General features: G+C 42.5%; 1 protein-coding gene and 1 long non-coding RNA gene across 8 annotated transcripts in view; one reads left to right on the forward strand and one right to left on the reverse strand.

Moving 5' to 3' along the window:
• csnk1a1 (casein kinase 1, alpha 1) overlaps window positions 1-24,980 on the forward strand; it is a gene marked incomplete at its 3' end in the record, with an annotated part of 37,059 nt that extends 12,079 nt beyond the window's left edge. Inside the window, exons 5-11 of one of the 7 annotated variants that reach the window (XM_079508144.1) lie at window positions 8,426-8,565; window positions 10,878-10,956; window positions 11,418-11,492; window positions 11,979-12,085; window positions 13,150-13,298; window positions 15,569-15,637; window positions 23,919-24,980. In XM_079508144.1, coding sequence (XP_079364270.1) covers window positions 8,426-8,565; window positions 10,878-10,956; window positions 11,418-11,492; window positions 11,979-12,085; window positions 13,150-13,298; window positions 15,569-15,612 — 594 coding nt within the window. Of the gene's footprint in view, window positions 1-3,862; window positions 3,947-8,425; window positions 8,566-10,877; window positions 10,957-11,417; window positions 11,493-11,978; window positions 12,086-13,149; window positions 13,304-15,568; window positions 15,638-23,918 lie in introns of those variants that run through there. The other 6 variants (XM_079508145.1, XM_079508146.1, XM_079508148.1 and 3 more) reach the window with 6 other exon arrangements.
• LOC306940464 overlaps window positions 1-27,167 on the reverse strand; it is a 687,363-nt gene that overhangs the window by 82,664 nt on the left and 577,532 nt on the right. The window lies entirely within an intron of this gene.

Genomic DNA, 27,167 nt, shown 5'->3' on the forward strand with positions numbered 1-27,167 from the left:
ACATGTCTGCTTAGCAGTCAGCCCAGTCTGGCAACTGTAGTCGACCCTATCAGTGATTCTTGCCGAGTGGGCCAGTCAACAAACGGGGTCAACTGGTCACTCGGCCTCACACCCAGGCTGTATATTGGATCATTAGGAAGCCAGGTAGATCTGCCTGTTTTAACCACTTAAACCCTCTGTAACCCCCTATAAACATGGCTCTGTACTGGGTCTGCTCTTTCTGTCCCTTCCACAAAATCTCTTTGCCAAAACTAGCCTATATACAAGCTCAGTGCGTTGCGAGCTTGTAGATCTGCTAGTTTCACCAAACGTTTACCTGCCTTCATAATGGGGAACCTAGGGTTCAAGTGGTTAAGGACATCAGTTTGGCATACACTACCTGTGCTCAACGTTGCGCTGCTCTGTGCTTCCACCGCTTCGATAAAGCTTAATTTATGTTGACGCTTAAACAGAGCGAAAGTTATGCCTTTTTTTAAAATGAAGACTTATTTGTGTTGATGTAGGCTTTATTGTCTGTTTGTTGTGCATCAGAAACGAACCTTTAGATTGTTTGGTTAGTGCCTTGTCAATATATCGCCTCTTCAATGTTGACAGTTAATCAAACGGTTAACATTTGATCAGCTGTCAAAATAATATTGGAGGCAATTTTGGATGTGTGGGTAATACATTTTGATGGCCAATGTAAGTTGATATCTTTTAATCAGGATAAGTTGGTACTGATCTACATCGTAATCTGTTTTGGACTGCATTTGTGTTGTGGGATCGGTGAAATTGACAGGGAAGGCATATCTTACATTATATTTGTTCAACATCAGTGGCATTAGAAGGAATTCTAATCCATCCAGAGCACAGTGTAGCAGTAGAAATTGTTGTTCTGCATCTACACCCTTAGTTTCCTATTGTTATTACACAGAATATAAAATGCTTGGAGTCATTTATTGGTTATATTTTTTTCTTAGTGCGGATATGGGAGTCATCACAGACTAACACATTTGTCTTGTTGCTTTTGCTAGAATGGTTTTGTACTGGGAGGGACACACATTTTGCAAATAACGCCCTATCCCAATGTAAAAGTTACTCTAGTCTAGGCTTAGAAGGCTATTCCACTCAGTCATAATACTGTGAGCTAGTGTTGTGTCCCAACCCTCTTGTTGAGAAACACTGTAACTCGAGTGCCTCTCATAGCCGATGCCATTTCATTGAAGCTGCACTGTGCACATGCAATATCCAGGCAATGCCTAAACTCCTACTACTGCTAAGTAATGGATTATACTCTCAAGTTAACTACACTCTTCTATCCATGCTCCTACTCTCTGCTTTCGAGTAACTTTCCATGTCCACATAAGGCGTTGCCAAAAAAAAACTAGCCTCAAGGATAGCTTGATAACATGGTTAATTAACATACATTGACATCATTCCAGCTTTAAGAACATAAGCCTTATTTTCTACCGTCATATGACAGTGTTGCACAGCAAAAAATAGAAGATCCACAAGCTCAACATGGCGTGACACGTGAGCTTGTAGATTTTCACTTACAGTAGACATGGCTCGTTTTTTCAGCTGTTGGAACAAGCACACATCTACTCTGCTGTGCCATCACTGTTGGCTATATTTTGCAACAAAGCGAAACACGGCAAAGTAAAATAAATGGCAAAACAGGCTCTGAAGGAAATCTCTGTTTAACCACTCAGACAGACAGCATTTTTTTGATTAAGCTATTAAACCTCACCCAGAAGCTCTGTATGCTATAGCCTCAGTGACTGTATGTCAGAATCGAGGCCTAGCTGACTGCAATTATGTACCGCAGCTACGCACCCATCCCCCACAGCTTAGGCCCAACCCCTAGCCACAATTCTGTAGTCTCCTGGCCCTGGCTTGCTATCAACCATCTGTTCACACCAGTTAAAAATGCCACTCTCAAACCGGCTCTCAAACTATTCAAAGAAGCCACATTTGTTTTTTGCAGATCAAACGAGCAGAAACTGGTGTTGAATCTAGCAGCTTCATGTAGTGTACTCTGAAGTAAGGTTCTGGCTGTCCACAATGCAAGCTCTAACTCCATTGTTAGGAGGCGGAATAGAAAAGCCACTTGTGTTTTTTGACTGGTTTAAATGGAGCACTTATTCCAAAGTCTGTAAAGGAGGTCCCTGTCTTTTCTATTCTAGTGGCAGAACAAGGACAACAAATGCTCTCTCCTCTTCCTGCTCTTCCACTCCAGTCCCAACCCCTCGCTCTTGTCTTTTCCTGAGCCATGGTGTTGCCTGTCTGCGTCGGCGTTTGTTTAGGCTGTCTGTCTGTGTGCTTCTCAAGAGATAACAGGACTTAGAACTAGCATGAGTTGAACTTGCACTCTCTCTTCAGGACCTTTGTGGTTATATGAACCTGGCTGTGAGATATTGACCCTTTCTCGCACAGATTTGATGTTGGTTGTCCGCCACAGGAAAATCCCCTGTGTTGCATTTGCCCCAAGGCCCACTTTTCACCTGGCATTAACATCCGTCCTGGCTGATGGGATTGCATAGGTCGGGATCAAGGACTAAATGCACCTGAGTCACATTGAGAGTCAAGCACTGAAGCAAGGTTTTTATTCAGACCTGAGACGATTCTACAAATGTATTCTAAATCCCATGTTTCTATGCAAGTGGTTCTCAAACATTTTCATGTTAAGGACCCTCAAAAATATATGTAATTGGCCGCCGACCCCCATCTGAAAATATGATGATCCAGGGACCCCCCCAGAAGCAAAGATTTGAGTTAAAAACGTTCGCTCTGAAAGAATATATATTCAAAGATTTGCACTACATTTTCACGATTTTTCAAAAATAGCAGACCTACAAGCTCGTAGCGCGGCACTCGTTGCCGTGCTATGAGCTTGTAGATCTGCTATTTTTCAATAGCTAAAGTGTAACATAATGCTTAAAACACAGAGGTTCCCGCCCAAAATGGGTTAACCACTTAGACCCTATACTTAGTTTACCGGCTTCCCAGGCCCTCTATCCCAGGCTCCCTCCTTTTTTGCTCTACACACTAAACATGGTCAACGTAATAGCCGATCTACAAGCTCACAACACGTTGCGTTGTGAGCTTGGGGGTCAGCAACTTTTTTTTTTGGTTGGAGCACCACTGCACGATGTAAACAAATTAAGCCTACTATGTGCAAAATGAGGACGGCAGAGTTAATAAAAAAACAAATTCAACACATCTCCAATCCACAACGTTTTTCACAAGCTGCAAAGCAAATTAAAAAGTTGATGGCTGCTTGGAGCCTAAGCCCTAAGGTGACATGAGCTGGGCATCTCTCGAATAGTCTAAAAGGATGTCAATATTGTGAGATCTGACGTGCACATCAGTCTGTTCCTAGCATGGGAGATGTGGTTTAGAAGTATGTTAAAGCCAGGTGTAAAGTGAGCTCTACCTTTGAAGTCCATGGTGAGGTCAAGCAGTTTAAAATTCACAAATCCACTTAAACCCTATGTAGTTGACTGGAGTCCCCAGGGCTCTGTCCTAGGCCTCCTGTTTTCACCCCCAAAATGGCCGATGTACAAGCTCACGACGAGTCTCGACGCCTTGTGAGCTTGTAGGTCTGTTGGGGACGCCAGGGTTCATGTGGTTAAAATTCAAAAACGTTTACAAAATGTCCATCTGTATAAAAATCCAGCCTTGCGTTACTCAAAACGTTGCTCTATCACAGATGGCGAGCCAAGGGCAGAGTGAGTCCACTCCTTACCTGTACCGACCAGTGTTAACAACCAAGGGTACACCTGAAAGTGTTAGTTCTGCTCATGCTAACTGTTTGAAAAAAGGTGGTCAGAGCCTGTTGTGTTGTTTGACTCCCTGCCCCTCTACTGTCTGCCCCCCCCAGTGTTTAGACTCGACAGTGGGGAAGAGGAAACGAAGCATGGCTGTTAGCTCTGCTCAGGACCCATCTTTCTCAGGATTAAACCAGGTGTGACCTTTTTACCCACAACACTCATTGCTGTGCAAAGAAAAAAATATATTTACCACAGCAATCTCTGCTTTGCTACCGTATCTAATGGGCTCTGTTGCACGCACGCCATTTTGGAAGGAACTTGGGGCCCCTTAACTACTTTCTTCACAGGTGTTAACGACGATACGAATGAAGGCTCTGTTCCTTTTAAAAAATATACTTTTGGGGCTTTTTCTGCCTTATTTGATAGAGAGAGAGAGAGCGCAAAGGTCGTCTGGTTCGGGAGTCGAACCTGCGACTTGCTGTCGGGCTCGATTAGCAGCCTAAGTGCTCGGACCACTAGGCCGGCCCAGGTGAAGGCTCTGTTCCGTTCTGGTCAGAGTCAGGGTGCTGCTATTGTGCATGTTGGCTCACTGGCAACACTCTGCTACACCAGTGGGTCTCAGTGTCCGTGAGTGGGTTCCAAATGGCCCCGTGTAGGTCTGTAACTCTGAAAGTGTGCAAATGGAACCAGATGTGTTTGTACACTCTCAGAGTTATGGGGGTCCTTGAAATAAAAAAAAGTTTTAGAACCACTGTACACTAAATGGAACAGAGCCTTAATTAGTATAATCGGTAACACCTGTGAAGGAAGTAGGGAAGGGGCCCGGAAGTAGGAAGAGTTCATCTGAGTGCATATAGCCTACCTTCTACCTACAGCCATAGGTAGGGACGTTATCCACACCAGTCAACTTATCACTACCATCACAGTAGAATGTAGCAACTTCCAGTCTGAAGAATCTATAGTTAGGATTAAAGTGACGGCGACTGGGAGTGGTTGTCCCCTGCAATCATTCCTTTATTGGCTTCCTGCTAGCGCTGACACGAGATTATTATTTTTTGCAGTATTTGATTACTTGAATAATCAAGAAGCGTTTTTTTTTAATCAATCAATTGACTTGGAAAGAATTGACTTGGTTTTGATGACTTTTTGCAGCCATATTCCGTCTACAGGATAGACAAATACTGAAAATGAGATCGCTAAACACATTTCTTTTGGATATTTTGCCTTTTGCCCTCCCGACCTGCCGCGCACCCATTGACTTCCTTGTTTACGGCCCGACCCTATTCTCTGAATCTACGCTGCATCCGCACTGACTCATCACGGTTACAATATCAACGCTTCTAAAGAAAGATCAGACTTATTGGCGCAATGTAGAAATGGAAGATTACGCTTCACGGTTTTGGGGGGAAAGGTAAGGCGGGCGTCAGAATAAAATCTCCCCCATCTGCTGGCACTCTAGTGCCTTTATTCTGAAAGATCCAGAGGCACCAGATGGTGAGTTAAGTGTTACCAACTTGGACAGTGGACATGAGAACACACAGAACCTTTGGGTTATCATAAAAAGGCATGTATTGTAGTTAATAGATTAACGTAACACCATGAAACTTTATATACTTCTCCTCATCAAACCCTGTTTATTACTGGCTTATAGGGTTGGACGGTAATATTCTTTTTCAAAACATACAGTATCGATATACTCTAGTCTACACAGACGACACAGTTGGGTACAACGGGTTGGCCACTTTTGACAATCTCCCGACACTGATTCGGTGGAGCGTCGTAGGTGTGAGGGCCTAATGGAGGCCCCAATATTCTAGATGTGAGATCCTCTAGTGGTTCGGGCATCTGGTTAGGATGCCTCTCCGGTGTCTGCCTAGGGAGGTCCTTGAGGCACGTCCTACTCCGAGGAGTCCCCGGGGCAGACCAAGGCGCAGTTGGAGGAAACGCATCGACTCACTGGCCTTGGAACGCCTCTGGATCTCCCAGGAGGAAGTCACTAATGTTGCTCTGGAGAGGCAAGTCTGGAACACTCTGGTGGAGCTGTTGCCCCCGCGACCCGACAACGGATAAGCGGTTGAAGATGGATGGATGGAGATCCTCTAGTATGTTTTACGGCAGTACTCACTGAGTGCACAATGTGTCTAGATAGCTGTTTGGATGGTGTGATCAGAGTTATAAATAATGGAGCCGGCACCGGAATTCACCTCCCATCCACTTGCATGGAGTTGCTCACCCAGCACATACTCCCTTTTCACCCCTTCTTCTGGTTCTGGGTTGGAAAAGTGGTGGGCTCTGTCTGCCCAGTTTGGACCTAAAAACGTCAATGTCAATTCATGAACGTGGCGGGCCAAAAGCATGAACGAGCATCGTGCGTACGTGTGTGCGAGTCACGAACGAGCACCGCCGCTGTCGATTACGACGCTGTTGAGGGTGCGGAGCATAACGTGTGTTCATGTTTTAAGCTTGAGCTGCAGTACCCGCGATCGGCCAGCATGTTAATTTGGGTTCAATGCTTCCTCTTGGTGGCCGGGGCTTGGGTGTGATGCACAGTGTTATGGTGGCGTTGGACCATAATTTACTAAAAGCATATCACATTGGTATCAGCTCAGTGGCCTTGTGGTTAGAGTGTCCGCCCTGAAACTGGGAGGTCGGGGTTCAATCCCCGGCCGGGTCATACCAAAGACTGTAAAAAATGGGACCCAATGCCTCCCTGCTTGACACTCAGCATCAAGGGTTGGATTGGGGGTAAGTCCCTGCGACATACTAGCGTCATGTCCAGGGGGTGTACTTGTACATCAGCTGCCTCACGCTACAGAAACGGGAGATAGGCTCCTGCCCCTATGGGCCTCATGGCTCTGCAGGGCTACTTACTTACATCACATTGGTAATTGAAAGAAGACTTAAAACTAGTGCACTGAAAGCAAAGTATTTATTATGACGATGTTTCATTGAAAGCCCAGAGCGCCAGGGACTTGTTTTACGTGTTTTTTGAGTTTTTATTGATTCAGAATGGTCTCGCTATCTACCGAGTAGTAGCTTACTTGTCTCTAGGCAACATCAGCTGTCCACTTCCATTATACACGCAAGGATTTTCTCTGAATTGAGGCTCAGATTGAGGTGATTGAACAGAATTTCTGTGAAACTAGTGGCCATTCATATGAACTGTCACTTCCTAATATGGCTTGATTGCTGCCTGCTTTAGCCCAAAAGGGGGACGAATCCAGTTCTGATTATGTGAAAACAAACTAATCTGGCTGATATGTGGCCTTAATTCTGACTGAGCCAGGTGGTACATTGACCTGCTGCATGTTCCACTTTTCTCACGCATTGAATAACCTTGTATGCAAATTATCTGAATCAAGCTTCTTTTCACTCAATCTCCCACGTGTTTAATTATAGAAAATCAGACATTTGAATCTGAAGTAACTGCCCACACAACCCTGCAAGATCAGCATAGCCGCTGTGTTTCAGTGAACATGGTGTAGGCTACTATAATGACAGCTGGCCTAGAGATACCTTCACTGGTTGTTAGGCAACTGGCAGCCATGATGGCTCTAATGGGGATCTATAACCATGATGACAGCTGACCTATGGAAATGTCATCACTGGTGGAGAGACACTAGCAGCCATATGGGTGTCGTGTGCTCCATAGACATAGAAAGTTAGACGCCTCACTTGCCGCTGCAATTCATTGGAGCGACATGTATCACACTGAGGGCGGACGTTCGCTGTTATATGGTGCATCCCGGGAGTCCTCACGCTCCTTCTTTTCATTACTTTTCCTTGGCACCAACGCGGAAGCGTGCCCCTCATTTGAGAGCAAATGCCCCAGAGCCGAAGGAGGCGTCTGTCTTTGTCTATGGTCTGCTCTCTCACCGTTTAGGGAGTGTCCTTGTACCGTCCAGGAGATGGACATGTTTTATTTTATGCATTTTGCCATTTGAGTAACATTCATAACAATAAAGCGTATTCAATTATGAATGCTTGTAATAAACACGTTGGAGGAACAGTTGACTTTGGCATACACTTTGGTTGTACAGATTAATGCTGGGTTTGTGTATGGCTAGTGGTAAAAAGGCAGAGTGGAAAGAATAGAATATATTTTGATATTCTCGACCCCTTTGTTGCCCGGGGTGGACTGTACTGAGCGCCCCCCCCCCCCCCCCCCCTCTACACCAAATCTCTTCGACAAAAAATGCTTTTTTTTGTGTGTGAATGTTTACCGATTTCTGCCTAATGCTTGCCTGTTATGACCTGCCCAGAATAGTGACCATAGGGTTCATGTGGTTAAGTGTGTTGTGGTAGTAAAGGATTGGAGATTAAGGCTTCTACAGTTTTGTTTCTAGACCAGAGCATCCAATTAGACATCTTAGCTTATATTACATTTAGTGGTATCGGTAGTATCGACAAATATTAGGTATTTTAAGCTTTATGGTCATTAAGTCCTCCACGGTCATAGTACGTCGTTGAATCCTAGAGCCTATAAAACCCGCTCAGAACTCACCTAGAGAATCTAAAATTCTGAAACCAAAGATGTTCATCTGACCTAAAAAATATAACTTTGACAGCACAGGGCATCAAATGCCCTTTTCCATAAATAATGGAAGCATTATTTATACATTTTGAATTTCTTAACTTTAAATATCACTTGATTGTCTTTCCCTTTCCTTCAGTTGTTCCTCATTGACTTTGGCTTGGCCAAGAAGTACCGAGACAACCGAACGCGGCAGCACATCCCCTACAGAGAAGACAAGAACTTAACGGGCACCGCACGATACGCCTCCATCAACGCACACCTGGGCATTGAACAGAGGTAAGAACTTAACGGGCACAGCACGATACGCCTCCATCAACGCACACCTGGGCATTGAACAGAGGTAAGAACTTAACGGGCACAGCACGATACGCCTCCATCAACGCACACCTGGGCATTGAACAGAGGTAAGAACTTAACGGGCACAGCACGATACGCCTCCATCAACGCACACCTGGGCATTGAACAGAGGTAAGAACTTAACGGGCACAGCACGATACGCCTCCATCAACGCACACCTGGGCATTGAACAGAGGTACGTACTTAACGGGCACAGCACGATACGCCTCCATCAACGCACACCTGGGCATTGAACAGAGGTAAGAACTTAACGGGCACAGCACGATACGCCTCCATCAACGCACACCTGGGCATTGAACAGAGGTAAGAACTTAACGGGCACAGCATGATACGCCTCCATCAACGCACACCTGGGCATTGAACAGAGGTACGTACTTAACGGGCACAGCACGATACGCCTCCATCAACGCACACCTGGGCATTGAACAGAGGTAAGAACTTAACGGGCACAGCACGATACGCCTCCATCAACGCACACCTGGGCATTGAACAGAGGTAAGAACTTAACGGGCACAGCACGATACGCCTCCATCAACGCACACCTGGGCATTGAACAGAGGTACGTACTTAACGGGCACAGCACGATACGCCTCCATCAACGCACACCTGGGCATTGAACAGAGGTACGTACGCATGCACGGTGGATGCTTGGATAGCATTTTAATTTGAACCCAGGTCTCCTGCATTTTGAGACCATATTTCTATCGCTCATTAAGTAATCCCTACTTCTTCCATTGCTCGGTAAGTTATCCCTCCTTGACCAAGAGTGGAATTGTGCTTTTGAGTCCTACCTCATACCAGAGTCTAAATGTCTTAACAGTATTGAGACCACCTCCAACGACAGCAGATCGACTAATTGTATTTTATTTACATGCTCTAAGCCTCTACCATAAAGATTTGTTGGAATATTGTTGGATTCATCAAAATAAATTACAGTTTTATGGTCCAGCATTGTGATTGTAGCTTGAGAAAGGCTCTGAATATACATTTATAACTAACCGTACCATCCAAGTGTTTTCTAGACCAGAGCATCCAATAAGACATCTTAGCCTATTTTACATTTATTGGTATCGGTAGTATCGACAAATATTAGGTATTTTAAGCTTCATGGTCATTAAGTCCTCCACGGTCATAGTAAGTCCTTGAATCCTAGAGCCTATAAAAGCTTGAGAAAGGCTCTGAATATACATTTATAACTAACCGTACCATCCAAGTGTTTTCGACAATGAACTGTATTGGACGAGCAGAAACCTAAGATTCTAGTATATCTGCACTTTGGCAATCAGCTTGAATTTAGACATCATCTAATCAAGTCGCTTTGGCAGGAAACCAGCCATTAATTGGAAGTCCTTCTCTGTTAAGTCTATTGCTGTAGCATTGGAAAAGCCAGCACATCAACAAAAGGTTTTGTCTGGCTGTAACTTCTAACTTCAAGAGTAAAGATGGTAGAGAATGACTCTGACTGAGCCACCGAAATCCAGGATGTTTAGTTTGTGCCTAAACTAGCTTCTTTTTATTTATAATAACTAATTAAACATTTCCTTTATAACAATTGGAAGGAAAAGCTTAGTCATAGCTCAGTGTATATACTGAGGGACAAGAGGTGGTAGAATATAAATGGAGCCAAGTATTCTTCTAATGGTACCTCACCCAAATGATTTAGTGAAAACGAGGATTGTTTATTTTTAGATGACATGGGCAATGTGATTCATTAGTGCTTCATCAATCTCCTCAGGAGCCTGATAGGAAATGTAATTCAGGGCCATTTTAGCTTTCTGGTGGGAGGCGCGGGTTGCGCCGACACACCAAAAGTCTGACATTCGCGGAAATCACGCGTTGGTCCGACACGTTGCGTCGTGCTTGCGGTTAGGGTTTGGGGTAGGGTGTCTGTTTTCTCACAAATGATTGCGATTAACTATTTAATTGTGTTTCTTTTCTTTTTGTTTTGCATTGAACATTGGAAATCACAAATTGCACAGCGCAGATTTGACAAATAACTTAAGAAATCACAAATACACAAAGATCACTGACACTATTAATAATTTTGTTATTAGTAGTTAAATGTACAATATGTATACAATTGTGTAATACAAGCTGCATATGAGGCACATTGATTGCAGGGCACAGCATTCCCCATTTCAGGTAGAGTTAAAGTACACCAGGTCATGCACCTTATCATGTCATTTATCTTCCTCGACTAATCACGCCTTTTTCCTCCTCCCCTCTTGCAGTCGCCGCGACGACATGGAGTCGCTAGGCTACGTCTTGATGTACTTCAACAGAACCAGTCTGCCCTGGCAGGGCTTAAAGGTACTACATTTATATATGATATCGCCCTGAGTGAGAGAGTCTGTGTTTACTCAATGTGTTTGTTTATTTGGGAGGGACACTGAACACGTTCATGAACATACAAAGCTACATACAGTACAGTTGAGAAAGGTGTGTATTGTAAATGCGTAGACGGACAGCGAGTGTATTTTTGGGGCTGGGCAATTCCCGGAAAATGCAGCGACTTAATTTAGCTCATGTCGATTAATCAAAAACAATTGAGACGCAGGGTTTAGAATGGACACAAAGGTCCAGTAGAGTTTTTATTATGGGCTAAATTGTGGTGTGCAAAATCATCATCTGCAATCATAGCAAGCCATTTCTTTCAGGCAGTGCAAGTGTATAGTATATATGTTGTAGGCTGAATTTCCGAGACTATAGCCCTTCATTGTTCGATCCGTGTTACACCGATGTGTTGACGTTGTGACCCTGCTGTTCCTCAGGCGGCCACCAAGAAGCAGAAGTATGAGAAAATCTCAGAGAAGAAGATGTCCACCCCCGTCGAGGTCCTCTGTAAGGTAAGACGAGACGATGACGCGTAGCGTAGCGTAGCCACAGAATAATACGGCCTGGTTTATACTTCGGGGCGACGGGTCCTTTGTCGAAAATAGCAGATCTACAAGCTCACTGTGGTCTTTTAAATCTGCTATTTTTGTCAACGGGACACCAGTGGGCAAAATATAAATAAATCGGGCTTACTGTTGGGCCTGACCAAGATGTTAACCCATTTTGGGCGGGAACCCCTTTTGGTGTTTCAAGCATTCTGTTATACTTTAGCTATTGAAAAATAGCAGATCTACAAGCTTGTAGGTCTGCTATTTTTGAAAAATCGTAAAAATGCGGCACAAATCTTTGAATAGGTATATATTTTTTATTTCGACGTCGGGCCTAAATGGGTTAAGATGTTCCCAATGTGGCAAAAACTATTTTTTATTTGTATGACAATCGTCAAGTAAAAACATGATGGAGACTAATCACTAACGGTTTACTGTGTTTGTATCCAGGGTTTCCCTGCAGAGTTCGCCATGTATCTGAACTACTGCCGCGGCCTGCGCTTCGAAGAGGCCCCCGACTACATGTACCTGCGCCAACTTTTCCGCATCCTGTTCAGGTATACATACATCCACTTCCTTTCTCCCCAGAAGCTAATGGCTTATTAATGCCTATCCTTATTACATATTAACAACAAAGAAAATGTAAAGAACCTACAAAACAATCAACATGAAAAATGCTAATAATAGCAGTCCTCGTCCATTTCTTTTAATCATCAGTGGGGGGGTTGCCGATCTCTCTGAAATTGCCCATTGGCATATGCAAGGAGTGATAGTCGATTCACCACTTTCCCAAAATGTTTTATCTTTATTATTAGCATTTTCACCATAGGCTGTGGGACCTGTAGTCATGGTTGCCGCAGGCTATGGCATCTGTAGTCGCGGTTCCATCGCCAAGACAGGCTTGTGAATTGTGTCAAGGCTGGGTGAATATATGGGTACAGAGTATGGACGTCTCTCCCCCCCCCCCCCTCCATGACACACAGATCTATTTTTCTGTGTCTCATAGCACAGGGATTCTCACCATTTTTGTATTCATTTTATTTCAACGACCCACAGTTTTATATGGATTAGATTAGGCCACCCCACCCCACCCCCATTTGATCTCTGGGACCCAAATGTACTTGGTGTAAAATCCTCTCTGACATTTTACCTACATTTGTACTCTCCGGAGGTATGGAACCAAATGTGTCCAAATGCATACTAAAACTGGGGATCCTTGAAATTGAAAAGTTAAGAGGAAAATAAAATCGTTCATCAATTAATCGCCATGCGGACATGGACTACAAATGTTCACAAATGTCATATTTTTTTTTAAATGTATATTATTTGTAATTTTGTATGTTGGTACAGAATTCATAATTTTTAAAGGAAGCTGCTTAATGTTTTTCTTTATTTGTAGTTTTTAGCATATTGCACAGAGCATCAGCCAGAAGTATTGAGACGCCTTTGTTATTTCAGTTTATTTTACTGAAAGGACTTGGAATCGAGATGCATCAGTAGTCTATTCATAATCGAATCGTAGCCCTCTGAATCGGAATCTAAATGGAATTGTCGGGTACCTACTAGAGATTTCCGGCCCTAGTTAAGACTGTATTAATTGGATGTTGTTCTCCCTGTGCAGGACTCTGAACCACCAGTACGACTACACATTCGACTGGACCATGCTGAAACAGAAAGCTGCTCAGCAGGCCGCCTCCTCCGGGGGCCAGAGCCAACAGGCCCAAACCCCCACAGGCAAGCAAACTGACAAAACCAAGCCTAACATGAAAGGTTAGTAGCCAACATCCAAGCGACGTTTTTTACAGAGACACCAATTGCTCATCATATATAGATACAGTACAGTATATATTTATTATTTTCTTATTTTAGTATAAATATCATTATTGCTCTATCAAAAAAACACCCAACCCACACCCCTTCAGAATGGTTAAAATACAATGATAAAAAAAGATTTGGGGAACAATCACTTCCATCAAAAAACAAACAAAATAAAAATAAAATATCTTATAGAACGATAACGTATATCTATATCGTTCTCAAACCGTACTGTCTTAGCCCCACAAATACTTAAGAACCATACAAATTGATACAATTGGTCTGTCTTGCAAAAGCAAAGACGTCCTTGGGGAATTTGACTACTAACTTTGCTGACCTGATAATCTGTCCTGCTCTTTGGGACGGACAAACAGGCAGCTCTTTACACTTCTGCTGTTTTATATATTTTATTTCTGTTCTTTTGACAACCGACCTCTTGATCATACATCTATTCTGATTTCTACTATAATAATCTCATTATTAACCTTCCATATTCAAATTGGATGATGGTGGTTTTCTGTGATTTTAAAAACGGTGATTCAGCCCTGACTATATAATTTCTTTTTTTCATTCTTGGACCTAACACCTATCTTACCTTGTAGCTGAGTTGTGTAAGCTATTCGTGCACCGTCGCTCACAGGGGGACATACACCAGGATGCATTGTTGAGACATCTAAATTCAAGGGTTATTATACATACATGTATGCGTCGGGAATCATTGTAGTACTTTTTTCATTTGGAAAGAAGTTGCATTATCTATAATTCTGTCGGGTGACAGAATGGCATTCTATTTTCAGTTCTCACTACTTGTATGCTCTGTGGCTCCGTGTGTGTCTTTCTTCCACAGACTATTATATACACGGTATATATTTTTAAGGCATACTATACCCAAAAATGAAATCCACCTGTCCACACCAACCTCTCTAACAATGTTTTCTTGTATCAAGTACTCGCTCTGTTGCCTGGACGACTAGATGAAAAGATTTAAAACAAATGTTAGCTATTTCTGAGACAATGAAGTTGATCTGAGATTCTCTTCTAATAAGCAAACACTTCAAAATAAATTATCAAAAGTATATAATGGGTTAACCCATTCTGGGCGGGAACCCCTTTTGGTGTTACCATTATGTTATGCTTTAGCTATTGAAAAATAGCAGATCTACAAGCTCATAGCGCGCCACCGAGTGGCGCGCTACGAGCTTGTAGGTCTTCCATTTTTGAAAAATCGAAGAACGACTGACATAGAAACATAGCTTTTTCAGAAAACTGTCGGGATGTAGAAGACATTTATAGAATCTGATCTCAGGTCAAAATGGGTTAAAAGGCGTCTACACTAGATGCACTTTATTGTATCAGAGTCGCCATGAAGGAATGAAACTAAACGCTTTTCAGTATTCCAGGCAACACGGTGAGTAATTGATTGAAAAATTATCATTTTTGGGAGTAGTAACAACTTTTTACTTAAATATCCAATGAACAAACTCTTGGCTACAAGTGCTGTTTTAACCACTACTTGGGGAAAACGACAGATCTACACACTCACAGTGCACATTGTGAGCTTGTAGATCCGCCAGTTCTTTTCTGGTTTCTGGTTCCACAATGTATCAAAAGGTCTGGTGTAGACGAAGATACCATTCTTAATGGATACATGTATGTAATGGATACAATGTATCAGCCGGTCTGGTGTAGACGAAGATACCATTCTTAATGTGTTTGCTGTCTTTCCTCTCTGCTTGTCATGATTGATTGTATGTAGATCAGTGGTTCCCAAAGGGGGGTCCGCGGACCCCTAGGGGTCCTTGAGGGAGTTCCAGGGGGTACCCAGCTAAATGATCATTTGGAACCAAATGGACCCTTTATGGTCTGTAACTCTGAGAGTGTACAAATGGAACCAAATGGACCCGTTAGGGTCCATTTGGTTCCATTTGTTTCAGAGTTAAATTAACATTGACTTTATAATATAAATCGGGGATCCCAGAGATAGAAATTCTATTAAATGGTGGTCCGTAGACTAATGCATGTCAAACTTGAAACTTGAAATTAAACGGGTTTAGAATCACTGCTAGAGCTGTAAAAAAAATCTTCTTATGGGGGTCCCTGGCATATCTTTTCAAATGGGGGTCCGTGGGATAGTTAGTGTCAATTGGGGGGTCCTTTTGGTTTGGGAACCACTGATGTAGATGCGTGATGTGTTGTCATAGGAGTTGTGGCTTCCTTCCCTTCAGCAGCAGAAGCAGCAGCAGCAGCACGGCCAGTTGGAGCTATCTGAACAGCAGTGGCCCGCCCGCCCCGGGGCAAGTTTCATTTATCCACCTGCACCTAGAGCTGGAGCAGTGAACCAACTCTGTATGGCAGTGGTTCCAAAACTATTATCATGTCAAGGACCCCCCCCCCCAAATTGACACTAATTATCCCACGGACCCCCATTTGAAAAGATATGCCACAGAGACCCCATAAGAGAATATTTGTACGGATTGATTCAGTGATTGATTCAGCTGTGATTCTCAACCCGTTTTAATTTCAAGGACCCTCAGTTTGACATGCATATTAGTCTACAGACTCCAATTTAATGGCGTTTCTATCCCTGGGACCCCAATTTATATTGTAAAATCAATGTTAATTCAACTCGGTGTACAAATGTAACCATTTGTACACTCAGAGTTATAGCCCCATAAAGGTCCATTTCGTTCCAAACTATAATTTTGTTGGGGACCCCTTGGAACTCCCTCAAGGACCCCTGGGGGTCCCCGGACTCCACTTTTGGAACCACTCCTGTAAAGAGCTATGATAACTGTGAAACATTTGATAACCAATATAAGTTTTCAATTGGTTAAGTGGTCAGGCATAAAACTGATGATAGAAGACAAGGAACTGTTAAAGTCACCAATGCAGACATTTATTTTATTTTGTCTATTTGTATGCAAATGAGTTAAGCTCTCATTAGATGTAGTTATTTCTCAATGTTATACCTGACATGAGCTGTTTTACTCATGTCACCCTTTCAAAAGAGATACATGGATGGCATGCACCAGTAAGTTGATCCCTACATCAAACAAAATGCCACATAGTACAGCACAAAGGTTTTCTTTTCACACAGCCTTTTGATCACAACCCAGTCTGCCAGTCTTGAGTAATACATACAATAATTTAGATGTTGTAATATCCTGAGCTGTATAATCACAGCAGTGTTTTGTATTCTGAAATGCATCGCAACATAATGTCGCATTTTCTGTAAGCAGAGACGAGACTAATTTAATCATTTGGAGTGAAGCAGTTTTTAAAAAAATAACTAAATTTAATAAAGAGCTGACCTCATTGCCTCAATGTAATTCTGTACTCTGTTCTGGCGACTTATCGTAGTACAATATCTCCGTGTCGCAGGCCTCGTGTTGGCCAGGCATCGAGTTGTGTAGTAGTATCAATATATCTATCGGAATTTTATAAAGGTGTCTTTACGGCATTGACTAAATCGCTAAAATGTCAGCCTGCGTTTGTACAGTATATAGTCCTGTTAGATGTCATTTATTTTATTGTCAAAGACCCCCAATTTGATTATTAGACCACCTTACCCCATTTTGTGATTGTATCTCAATGTTGAAATCTCATTCGATGTTTTTCAATGTGACTGTCCTGGCGTACGACGCGCCGTGCAGCGTTCTCGTCCACCCCCTCCTATATTCGCTTGCAGATTCTCTATTTGAGCGAGGTATCGCGGCCTCAAACACTTATTGGTTGAGATCTACACGCTACTATTTATTGCTTATTTGATTGGTTCAGCCTACGTCGCAACGCAATGGCCGACCCTCCATATCAGGACAGTTTTTCCGCACAACATCGCTGTCGGAACGCTCGCTCCTTGCCTGTGCAGATGAGGTGTAAGTAAGTTATGTTACCAGTGGAATAGATCAAAACACATTTTCTATTTCTACTAGCCTGAAAAGAGACCGATGGTTTTCTGGGCATAGAAAGCAACGCTATTTAGATGCTCAATGAAGGGGATTTGTGTATCTAATATCGTCTGGGTGAGTTAGTGCTCGTTTCCCAACAAGGCAGCCGTCGGAGTTGTTAGGCTGTGGTGGACAGTATTGTTTATCTCACGAACGTACGCTTCCTTCCCCCGTCTCAGCTGTGACGCCATCTTCATTCTTGTTAACTGTTAACCTGCTGCCAGGTGTAACAGCTAATGGTCATCCTAAATAAACTAAGTAGGTTTATCACAGGGTTGGTTTTAATTTAATCTGATTGGTATCACTTAACTCGGCTTGATTGTCGTGAGTCTGCATATTGCCGCCTGAATTGGCAGATCTGTAAGCTTACACGATGCCGCAGCACAACACCTTGTGAGCATGGAGATCTGCTGTTTTGGGCACTCGCTGGGCTATAAATTAAGTTCATTGTAGTTGAGTCATTGAACTACTGTAACCCTTCCCCCACACACACACCTTGTTGTTCACTCCTGCCCCCCCCCCCCCCCCCCCCCCCCCCTTCTTCCTCACCCTTTATCTTGGCCGAACAAACAATGCTAAGCCTTCTCTTTAAAAGTATTGTGTCATAGGTACTTCGTCAGCAAACTCCTAGGTGTTGTTAATCAAACTCAAAAGTGTATAAAAGAAGGCCTGTGAAGGGTTAAATGAATACTAATTCACTGTCCAGTGTTCCTAGCAGTAGGTGTAAGAGCAGAACAGTGCAGTAGGTTATAAATAGGACGTTGATGACGCTGGTTTCACTGCAGCTCTAATCCTTTGTGTACAACACGGTCACGTCGCTTTCAGCCCCGTGAGCTAGCATGCTTGCTAACCTCCATTCGTAGCTCTTCCTCAGCACAGCCTAGAGGCACTTTCAGCCCATTGGCTAGCATGCTTGCTTACCCCCCCCCCCCCCCATTCATAGTTGTTCCTCAACCAGCCTAGAGGCACTTCCAGCCTGTTAGCTAGCTGCGTGCGTGCTTGCTAACCCCCTCCATTGATAGCTGTGACTCAACCAGCACACATGTAGGCTAAGTAGGCAGAGACATAGAAGCCAAAAATGGAACGTGTGTGTGTGTGTGTGTGCCAATAATTAAATGTAGCCCTTTTGATGGCATGGTTTGAATTGAGCCAACATCTAAGAAAGTGAAGTAATTCCCAATTAATCTAAACTTCTGAGTGATGACTGACTTCCTGCCATCGGGACACAAGTACACTTGGATCAAAGTTCAATCCTCAGACCTCCACTAGTAACTAAACGCTCCAACCGAAAAAAATAAAAAATAAATTTACAATAACTGTTTCTAGTTTTATAAATATTTCGACAAACATTTCAAAAGCAAGCGAGTAGATACAGAAATGAGTACAGATCCAATTGCCTTTGAATGTGTTTGTTGGATGCGTTCGTACTTGCAGATATTCATGTAGCATTGATAACATGCTACACAAATGTTGTTTAATTAACCGCTTAATCTATTAGTCCCACAAGTTTTTGCAAAAATAGTAAACGCCATCGGATATTTTCACTATAAAAAAAATATTTTGTATAATTGAATTTATATTTTTTTAATAATGGATTAATTAGATTAACTGTTGCACCCCTACTCAAATAGCCAGTGCACCTCACACAGAAATAGCTCTCAGTCCCTGCATTAACTAGACTGGAATCTTTTTACAACCAGACGGTGACATTTACACACACACACACGGCCTGGTGGGGGGGTGTGTGAGAGAGAGAGACTTTCTATGCTTAACTCCCAGCTGAGTGTTCATTTGTTGACCTTTGACCCTGAGCGACAGTTGGGTCTTTCCAACTCAAGGTGTGGTGCAGTATTAGCCGCTACAAACCGCACTTGAGAATATCAGTAGTTTGAAATACTGTACAGTGAAGTGATTAGGTGTCGGGTCGCACTACAGTGAGTATTAAGCAGTGGTGTAAAGTAACTAAGTACTTTTTAAGTACAACATTGGTTACTTTTTGATTATTACAAAACCGACATTAACCACTTCAGCCCTATATACATTTCCTCCATTTGAAATTGATCGACAAGCTCACAATGCGACATTTTGATACCAGTACTTTTACTCAAGTATATTTTGAATTCCGGACTTTTACTTGTAACAGTATTTCTACATTGCAGTATTGATACTTTTTACTTAAGTGAAAAATGTGAGTACTTTTCCCACTACTGGTATTTGGACGGCCTCCTGATGAAACCAGTGATCTGGAACTTTGCTTCTGAAACGTATACATTAATATGTATCTGGCTGCCTACACCTTTGTGCCAGAGATCCCCATACAAGATTTGTCTTGTATGGGATTCTTTATTTCAATGGCACATCCATAAGCTCACAAAATAACTTTTCAATAACAGCGAAAATGGAAGCTCTAGAGGCTCTTTCTGAAGTTTGGCCCAAAGCCCAACTGGCGGGCTGAATGAGTCAGCTACACAGAGGTCTAGTCTAGGCCGTAGAGGGAGCAGTCGGTCTGTGTGGTGGCTTGTTTTCTGACAGAGGGATTAACGTGCAATGAAAGCGTCAAATATTAATTTAGTCTCAACTACACTGGATGACCTTTCAAAGCAACCATTAGTGGATTGGGTGAATACATGTAGTGGAGTAGAAAGTACAACATTTGCCTCTAAAATGTAGTATGAAGTAGTAGAAAATGAGAATAATAAGTGCCTCACAACATAATGGAAGTACTTAAAGGTTCACGTCATCCATTTATTCAACTTTTATCTTATATTTAATATTCACTCATGCTCTTAAGATGCCATAATTTCCGTCTACTCACGCTGCGTCTCATTGGTGGGCCATGGACCATCCAGAAAGCTGCCTAGCAATGACATCGATGGAGAGTCCAAGATAATAGAAACTACGGCCTTAAAAGAGAATGTAGAAGAATTGACGATAACAAACTATTCTTTAGTTTTGGGTCTGAGAGGCTGAAAAATGCTGAATGAATAATGAGCCTTGATATGAAAAGGGTTGAAAACCACTGCTCTAATAGCCAGTCTTGTTGTGAGCTTGTAGATGGGGCTGTTATTGCCAAATGTTGGCCTACTAAGAAAAGCCTGGAATAGTTTCGGTTATGCCCTATATACATCGTTGTATGATAATTGCCAAAACATTTTTTTGTGAAACTCTTTTGATTTATTTTTTAATGATGACATCATGTCCAGATAGGGCCAGCCAGGGTTGACTTTGTTAACCCATTTTGGGCGGGAACCCCTTTTGGTGTTTTAAACATTATGTTGTAATTTAGCTATTGAAAAATAGCAGATCTACAAGCCACCGAGTGGCGCGCTACGAGCTTGTAGGTCTGCTATTTTTGAAAAATCGTGAACTGGAGGATTTAGAAGGTTTTTTTTTAATTTCGACGTCAGGCCTAAATGGGTTAATGCATTCTTTATTCTCCATAGACACACTGCGGCCGTGCAAACGGTTCCTCAGTGAGAAGGGCCGGTCTGTTGTCCTGCAGCATCACTGCAGCACAGAGTCACGAGAGGACTGTTCCTCTGTCACACGCTTGTCTCCACTCACCGCCTTCCCGGGGGCCCACACACACGTGACGGATGTCGGGGTCCGATTTCTAGAAAGATTTGAAAACATCTTTGATGGGGCGCTAACCCCTCCTATGTCCAGCTTTTGGTGTATACAAACAAACGTATACAAACATTAAATCCCCATTGACAATGAATGGACAATTTTACGTCATGATGATTTACGATGATAAGAGCTGATTTTTAACTATAATTATTATGGGAATTTGCCTGGTAGATTGCGATCTGGACACATTGGCTGCATTATTGACGTTACTGGCGTTGTTAAATCATTCTCTAGCCTTCTCCCAGTCTGTAAGTCTGCCAGTATAGAGAGTAGTTTCTACTGTCTGTGGCTTTGCTGTTGCTTCTAGGACAATCTGGAGCGTGGACCAGACCGAGCCCTCAAGCGCTAGTTACTGCTTTAGGTTTTTTTTCAACAGTGCACCAACACATAACTAAGTCACAAAGATCTTTTGTTTTCTTTCCCCTTTGTTCCACAAATATATGAATGTGTCTTAGCTAATGTTCCAAAATCAGGAAATCCTACAAAATCAGAAGCTCGGTTAGGTGAAAATCGCCAATCTACAGGCTCACAGCACTTTGCAACACTCTGTACTACTCTTTCGCCAAAGAGATTTAGTGTTGAGGGAAATACTTGCAGACTTGGTATACTGTGCACTGGGGCACCCTGGCCAACAGTATATAGGGTTTAAGTTATGTGGAAACCAAAGTGCAGGTCATCTCTATGATGTCACAGTGGATTTGTGACAACAAACATGAGCACGATTGAAGACGTTTTGAATACTGTACATACTGTACAGAACCCCAAAAGGTTCCCGTCCAGAAGGGTAGGGTTACAAAAAGGGGTTCCTGACTATAATGGGTTAAGTTAGACTAAAGGAATAGTCCAGTTTATTTATTCTAATTCCTCGGTTCTAGTCAATTGGTTAAACTGATACTAGTTGATTCCATGGATTCGCCACAACTGATTTCAGTCATTTGGATTGCATAAAAGCCAGTGTGTCTTCTGTGAAAGCGTGCACCGCAGTGCGACGTGTTGAGCTTGTAGATCGGCTATTTTCAGTCATTAGTTATTTTAAGATTAAAGAGTATTTGAAGTGCTCAAACAGAATAAGGGCGGCAGTGGCTCAGGGGTAGAGTGGCTGGATGGTAACCGTAAGGTTGCCAGTTCGAACCCGGGCTCCCCCAGAGTTAGTGTCAGTGTCCTTGAGCAAGACACTGAACCCCTAATTGCTCCCGATGTGTTGGTTGGTGCCTTGCATGGTTTCCGCCACAATCGGTGTGTGTGAATGTAAATGCACAATATATGTAAAGTGCCTTGGATGAAGGCACTATATAAATGCACCATTTTAGAATACAAGTTTAGAAGCATCTTCCGGAAACGTGAATAGTCTCAGAAATGTCATAAAAACAAAGAGGTTGATGCCTCAAATCTCATTTCCTCATCTGGTTGGCTGTTATCTGGTAAAGCAGTAACAATAGGTTTAGAATGATCAGACCTGAAACATCACCATTACATTTTCAGTCTTGAGATTTTATTTTGCTTTACTCCGTGATTCACTTGTATCCGTTGCCGTTGCCACAGCATTCAAATATGCTTCCAGACGTTCCGTGGCGTGTAGCCACTTAGTCAGACTTTCTGAGATCTCTGCCAACTGATAACATCTACTGGCGTCTAAATCCAACGTAGGGGCTAAAGCGGTTTGGTGACTATACAGAGATGAAGGAAAAAAGAACACTGCAGAATGCACAGGCTTTAGCGAGGTCAATCATGTTGCGATGACATCAACGATTGAGTTTCAAAGCAGTGGATACTGGATAGGTTGGTTCTAGGCCGTTCTCACCCTCTGTTCAAGTACCTACATTGAATTAAGATTTCCCCAGACCCGTCCGGGAAAATAAGACCCTGTCTGACTCCTTCCAGCAAGCAAAATGAGTTCTGGTTCGTGTTGGCTCACTGCAGACGTTTCCAAAGAAAACCAAAAGAGATTAGCCAATTTGCCCATTAAGACCTGAGGCAGATTCTTTAAAAAAAAGTCTTCTAAATCCTAGTGCTGCACGATTGTTGCTTAAATGTGAATCTCTATTTTCCTCCACAAGAACTGAGATCACGTTTCTCACACGATTCTCATTTCCGTGAAAATGTTGACTGTATTTAGTGCTTGACTTAAACTGCTCTTAAAGTCTCTTGTAGCAAAAGCAGAAGAGTAACTAAAATGAATTGGACAGCCAACTCAAAGACTACTTAAAACTGACAGATTGCAACAGACTGCAATGCAACCCGCACCCACAGCAAAACAAAACATTTTCTTTCGCTAGCTTTGCTTTGGAGTTGATCAATTGGTATATGAATTGAGAGTTGACATTAATTATGGTATCTAGTTCACACTGCACGAGTAGTCAGCACTGAAACATGACGAGTCAGATGAGCAGACAGTAGAGAACCACACTACAGTGGAGTATTTACCTCCATCACTACAACACCGATAGCGTCGGCTACCAAGGGTCGCCAGCCGAGCGAACATGTTGGGTTCTTCAACGGGTTCCGATGCGTCGATGGCGATACGGACGGCAGCTTGTCGTCTGGAGTCTCCTGCCGACAAGCTGCTGATCTTCGAGTTAAAAACGTCCGCTGTGAAAACATTTACATTCAGAGATTTACGCACGTTTCAAGATTTTTGCAGTTCTACAAGCTCATAGAGTGGCACAGAGTGCTGCTCTGAGCTTGTATATATCCTATTTTTCAACAGCTAAAGTATAAAATAATGGTTAATGTGGTTAAACGCTAAAGTGACAGATGCGTTCCAGGTCGGCTTTTGAGGCTATACACAACTTTTATCCGTTTCATTTGAACTTATTTCCTGCTCTTTCAAACATTTTTCGTTTTTTTGTAAATGTATTGTCATTAATCTGGCGCTTTAACCTCCACAGTGAGTCCGGAGGAGGAGGAGGCCTATTATAGCTCAGTGAAATGTCGTATGGCCAGCTTGCCCAAAGCGTTTCATTATGTTAACGATGTGCTCTCTTCTGTGTGCCCACAGGTTTCTGAGCGCTGTGTCATGTGTCCGTGGTGGGAATCAGAAGAGTGGGACCTCTCGCCATCGCAGTCTAACAATTGGCAACCAGGACCACCACTCTCTCTCTCTCTATCTCTCATTCTCTACTTTCCTCCAAACCTCCCACAACAAACAAACTGTCTCTCTCCTTCCATGATAACTATCTATGTAATGGATATATATATATATAGATACACATGCCAACGTCTGCAGCGATATCTATATATCGGTATGTATATACAATAAAACTCTTCTCCACTCTGAACGAAAGAAAAGCAGGATTTTTTTTTTTTGGGGGGATGTGGAGGCCGTAGCCCCTCCCTTCCCTAATCTCGCCTCCACTCGTCTCTTCTACCCTCTTCTCTATACGTTAATTTTTGTTTTTATTTTTTCTGGAAACGTTGAGATGAATGGTCGGCTGACCCTGTTAACTTTTTTTGTTTTCTCTGTTGCTTAATTATTTTTTTACTTGGTTGCACGCCGGTGTCAACGTGCCGAAAATAGCCGCTCTACAAGCTCCGAGATTTGTGAGCTTGTAGAACGGCTATTTTTTAACGAGCGACACCGTTGCGAAACTAAGCATAAATGGGGCTTGTCCCTACCCCCAGTGAACACAGAAAATGTCAATTCCCTTCCCCGCTCCTTTTTTATTATTTTAATCCTTTCTTCCCTCCAAGCAAAATGAAAAGATGTTAACTGAGAAAACTGTCTTTTTTTTTTGTTGTTTCTGAAAGGAAGGAATGAATGATGGTATCCTGGGTGTTATTTACTAAAAGAAAAGGCAAAAGTGTTGGATTATAATTTTATTTCTCGTTTTTCTTCATTCCTTTTTTTCCCCTCCCTATGGTGATTAGGAGTGTCTGTTGAATAGAAACGGCTGTGGTTAAAAATGTTTTAACAGCAGACAGCAACAGTCTATGATAGAAAGAAACACTTCTCTGGTTCTCTCCCTCTCTTTAGAGCTCTGCATTATTATTATTAAATCTGTTGTAAAATCTATGGTCTTCTGAAACGGTCTCCAAAAAAGAAATACCAATAAAAACAAAACAAAAATCAAATACCACAGATTACAAAGTGCGAGTCATTATCCCCTCATCCTCTTGACTGTTACAATCACAGGAATATGTTGGCCTGTATATTTCATAATTGCATATCGATGGTCTGCTTTGAATTGCTTTTATTTTTCCTGTGGGGAATAACCTGACAGATGGAATTATTTCTCCTGTGATTACATTTTCTTCAATGGGCCCCAAAAGCCTAATTTATACTATGTCATGCAATTGAGTGAATAAGTAAAATAGAAGGATAAACAACAGTGTAACAGCTCTATATTCCAACAGTAATCACAAAATACACTTCCCCAGACTTCCAGTTCCAATTTTGGAACTGCTCAAGGTTTTGTTTCATCACTTAACAGTTTCACTTGTTTGGTATGCCAGCCTGTATGACTCCTTGCTCCTGATTGTATAAAAGTGGTATCCTCACTATCCTGACCTGAAAATGTAGGTCTACTTTCTGTTGGGGCGCATACGTTGGTCCGGCGTCCTAACAGTCCGACATGCAACAGTCCGACACCTGTGTGGCTCTCGACATTCATGGCCGGTTAAGACTCACCCGTGGCTTCCCTGTGAGGTTAGGTTAGGGTTTGGTGTCGGACTATTGTCTGTCGGAGTGTTAGTATGTTGGACCAAACACATGCACCCCTTTCGGTTTACTAAAGAGCTGGAGAGACTGGGAGACCAATATTACTGAACTAACATGCTATAGCAATGATTACTAAGGGGATATAGAGCCATTTAACACTAACAAAATATCAAGTGTTTGATGTGCTAATTGGTATTTTTGATGAAGAGTTGATGACGTTGATGTTTCAAATGTCAAATGGCTAGGGTAGCCTAAACGGCATGCACTGGAGTCTGCCGTAACCATGTTGCGCCACTGCTAAAAAATTAAAAAAACGCAAAGATAAATGCAATCAAATAAAATGTAGCATTTTCACCTATAATGACATGACCAAAACAGGGATGCCAGTGATGAGGGCTATTTCAGTGGTTCCCAACCTTTTCATTTTAAGGTACCCCAAATGAATATGCCATAGGCCTATTAGGCCCCCTATCCGGAAATATTTTGTACCAGGGACCCCATATGAAATTTGTGGTGTTAAAGTTTTATTTTCAAAATGGATGTACATGGCAGTCTCATCACAGCACGTTGTGAGCTTGTAGATGGGCTATTTTATAACTGCAAAAGTTTGGAAACTTAACTTTGGTCCATTATGTCTCCACTTTAATAATACCAATTGGTAAATGTGTGGGTAGCGCCTCCAAAACAATTGCCAAAATGGCAAGTGGTTGGTATTCAACCCTTTGCTTTGAGTTGCTTAGTGGATTGGATGATTGCACTCTCCCACAGTAATAAGAGAAAAAAAAAGCTGTGTTGCTCATTCTACGAACGCCTGATCTTTTCAATCTATACCTTGTTGTAAAGGTGACTAATCAACGATTAAAATGACAAACTACAATACCAATTGGTATTATCAATGTGGAAATTGAAATGTTGGACCAAGTTAAGTTTCCCAACTTTTGTTGAGTTTAGAATAGATGCAAAGTGGTTAAACTGATTTTGATGGTACATTAACTATTTTGCTCGGGGAACCTCAAGGACCCTAATGGGGCCCCGGGCTCCACTTGAGACCCACTGGTCCCCCTCCCCTTCCCCCCTTTTATGTCTGACACTAAATCTGAGCCCCCCCCAACGTGTGTGCATGCACGCACACACACTGTACAGTAGTTCTCGTATGAAGAGTGACGCATTGTGAGCTTACAGATATGCTTTTTCTTTTCAAATACATTGACATATAAACACATGATTTTGAATATGACAATATGACAAAAATGAGGTTGCCAGGTTGAAGGTGGATGAAGGAACATTTTTAATTTGTGCAAGATGTTGAAGAAAATGTTCCAAACAGACCTTTGGCCCCATGCAGACCCCTAACTATTGACTATGTTCACACACACCGGCCATTTTGCTCTCACTCCAAGTTTGCGAGTTGAAAACTTTATGGCATAATGGCCGCCGTGTGAACTGTGAATATGGAGAAGTGCAGAAGGAACTACTGTACAAATTGAGGAATGGTCGCCTGGCTTCCCAGCTTAGAAGGTGTTGAACAATTTGCCATCATCACCACTGGGCGATGTGGACTATGTGGATATATTGTGATATTTATTTTGG

The sequence above is a fragment of the Electrona antarctica genome (assembly GCF_951216825.1).
Source record: "Electrona antarctica genome assembly, chromosome: 1".
NCBI classification, from domain to species: domain Eukaryota; kingdom Metazoa; phylum Chordata; class Actinopteri; order Myctophiformes; family Myctophidae; genus Electrona; species Electrona antarctica.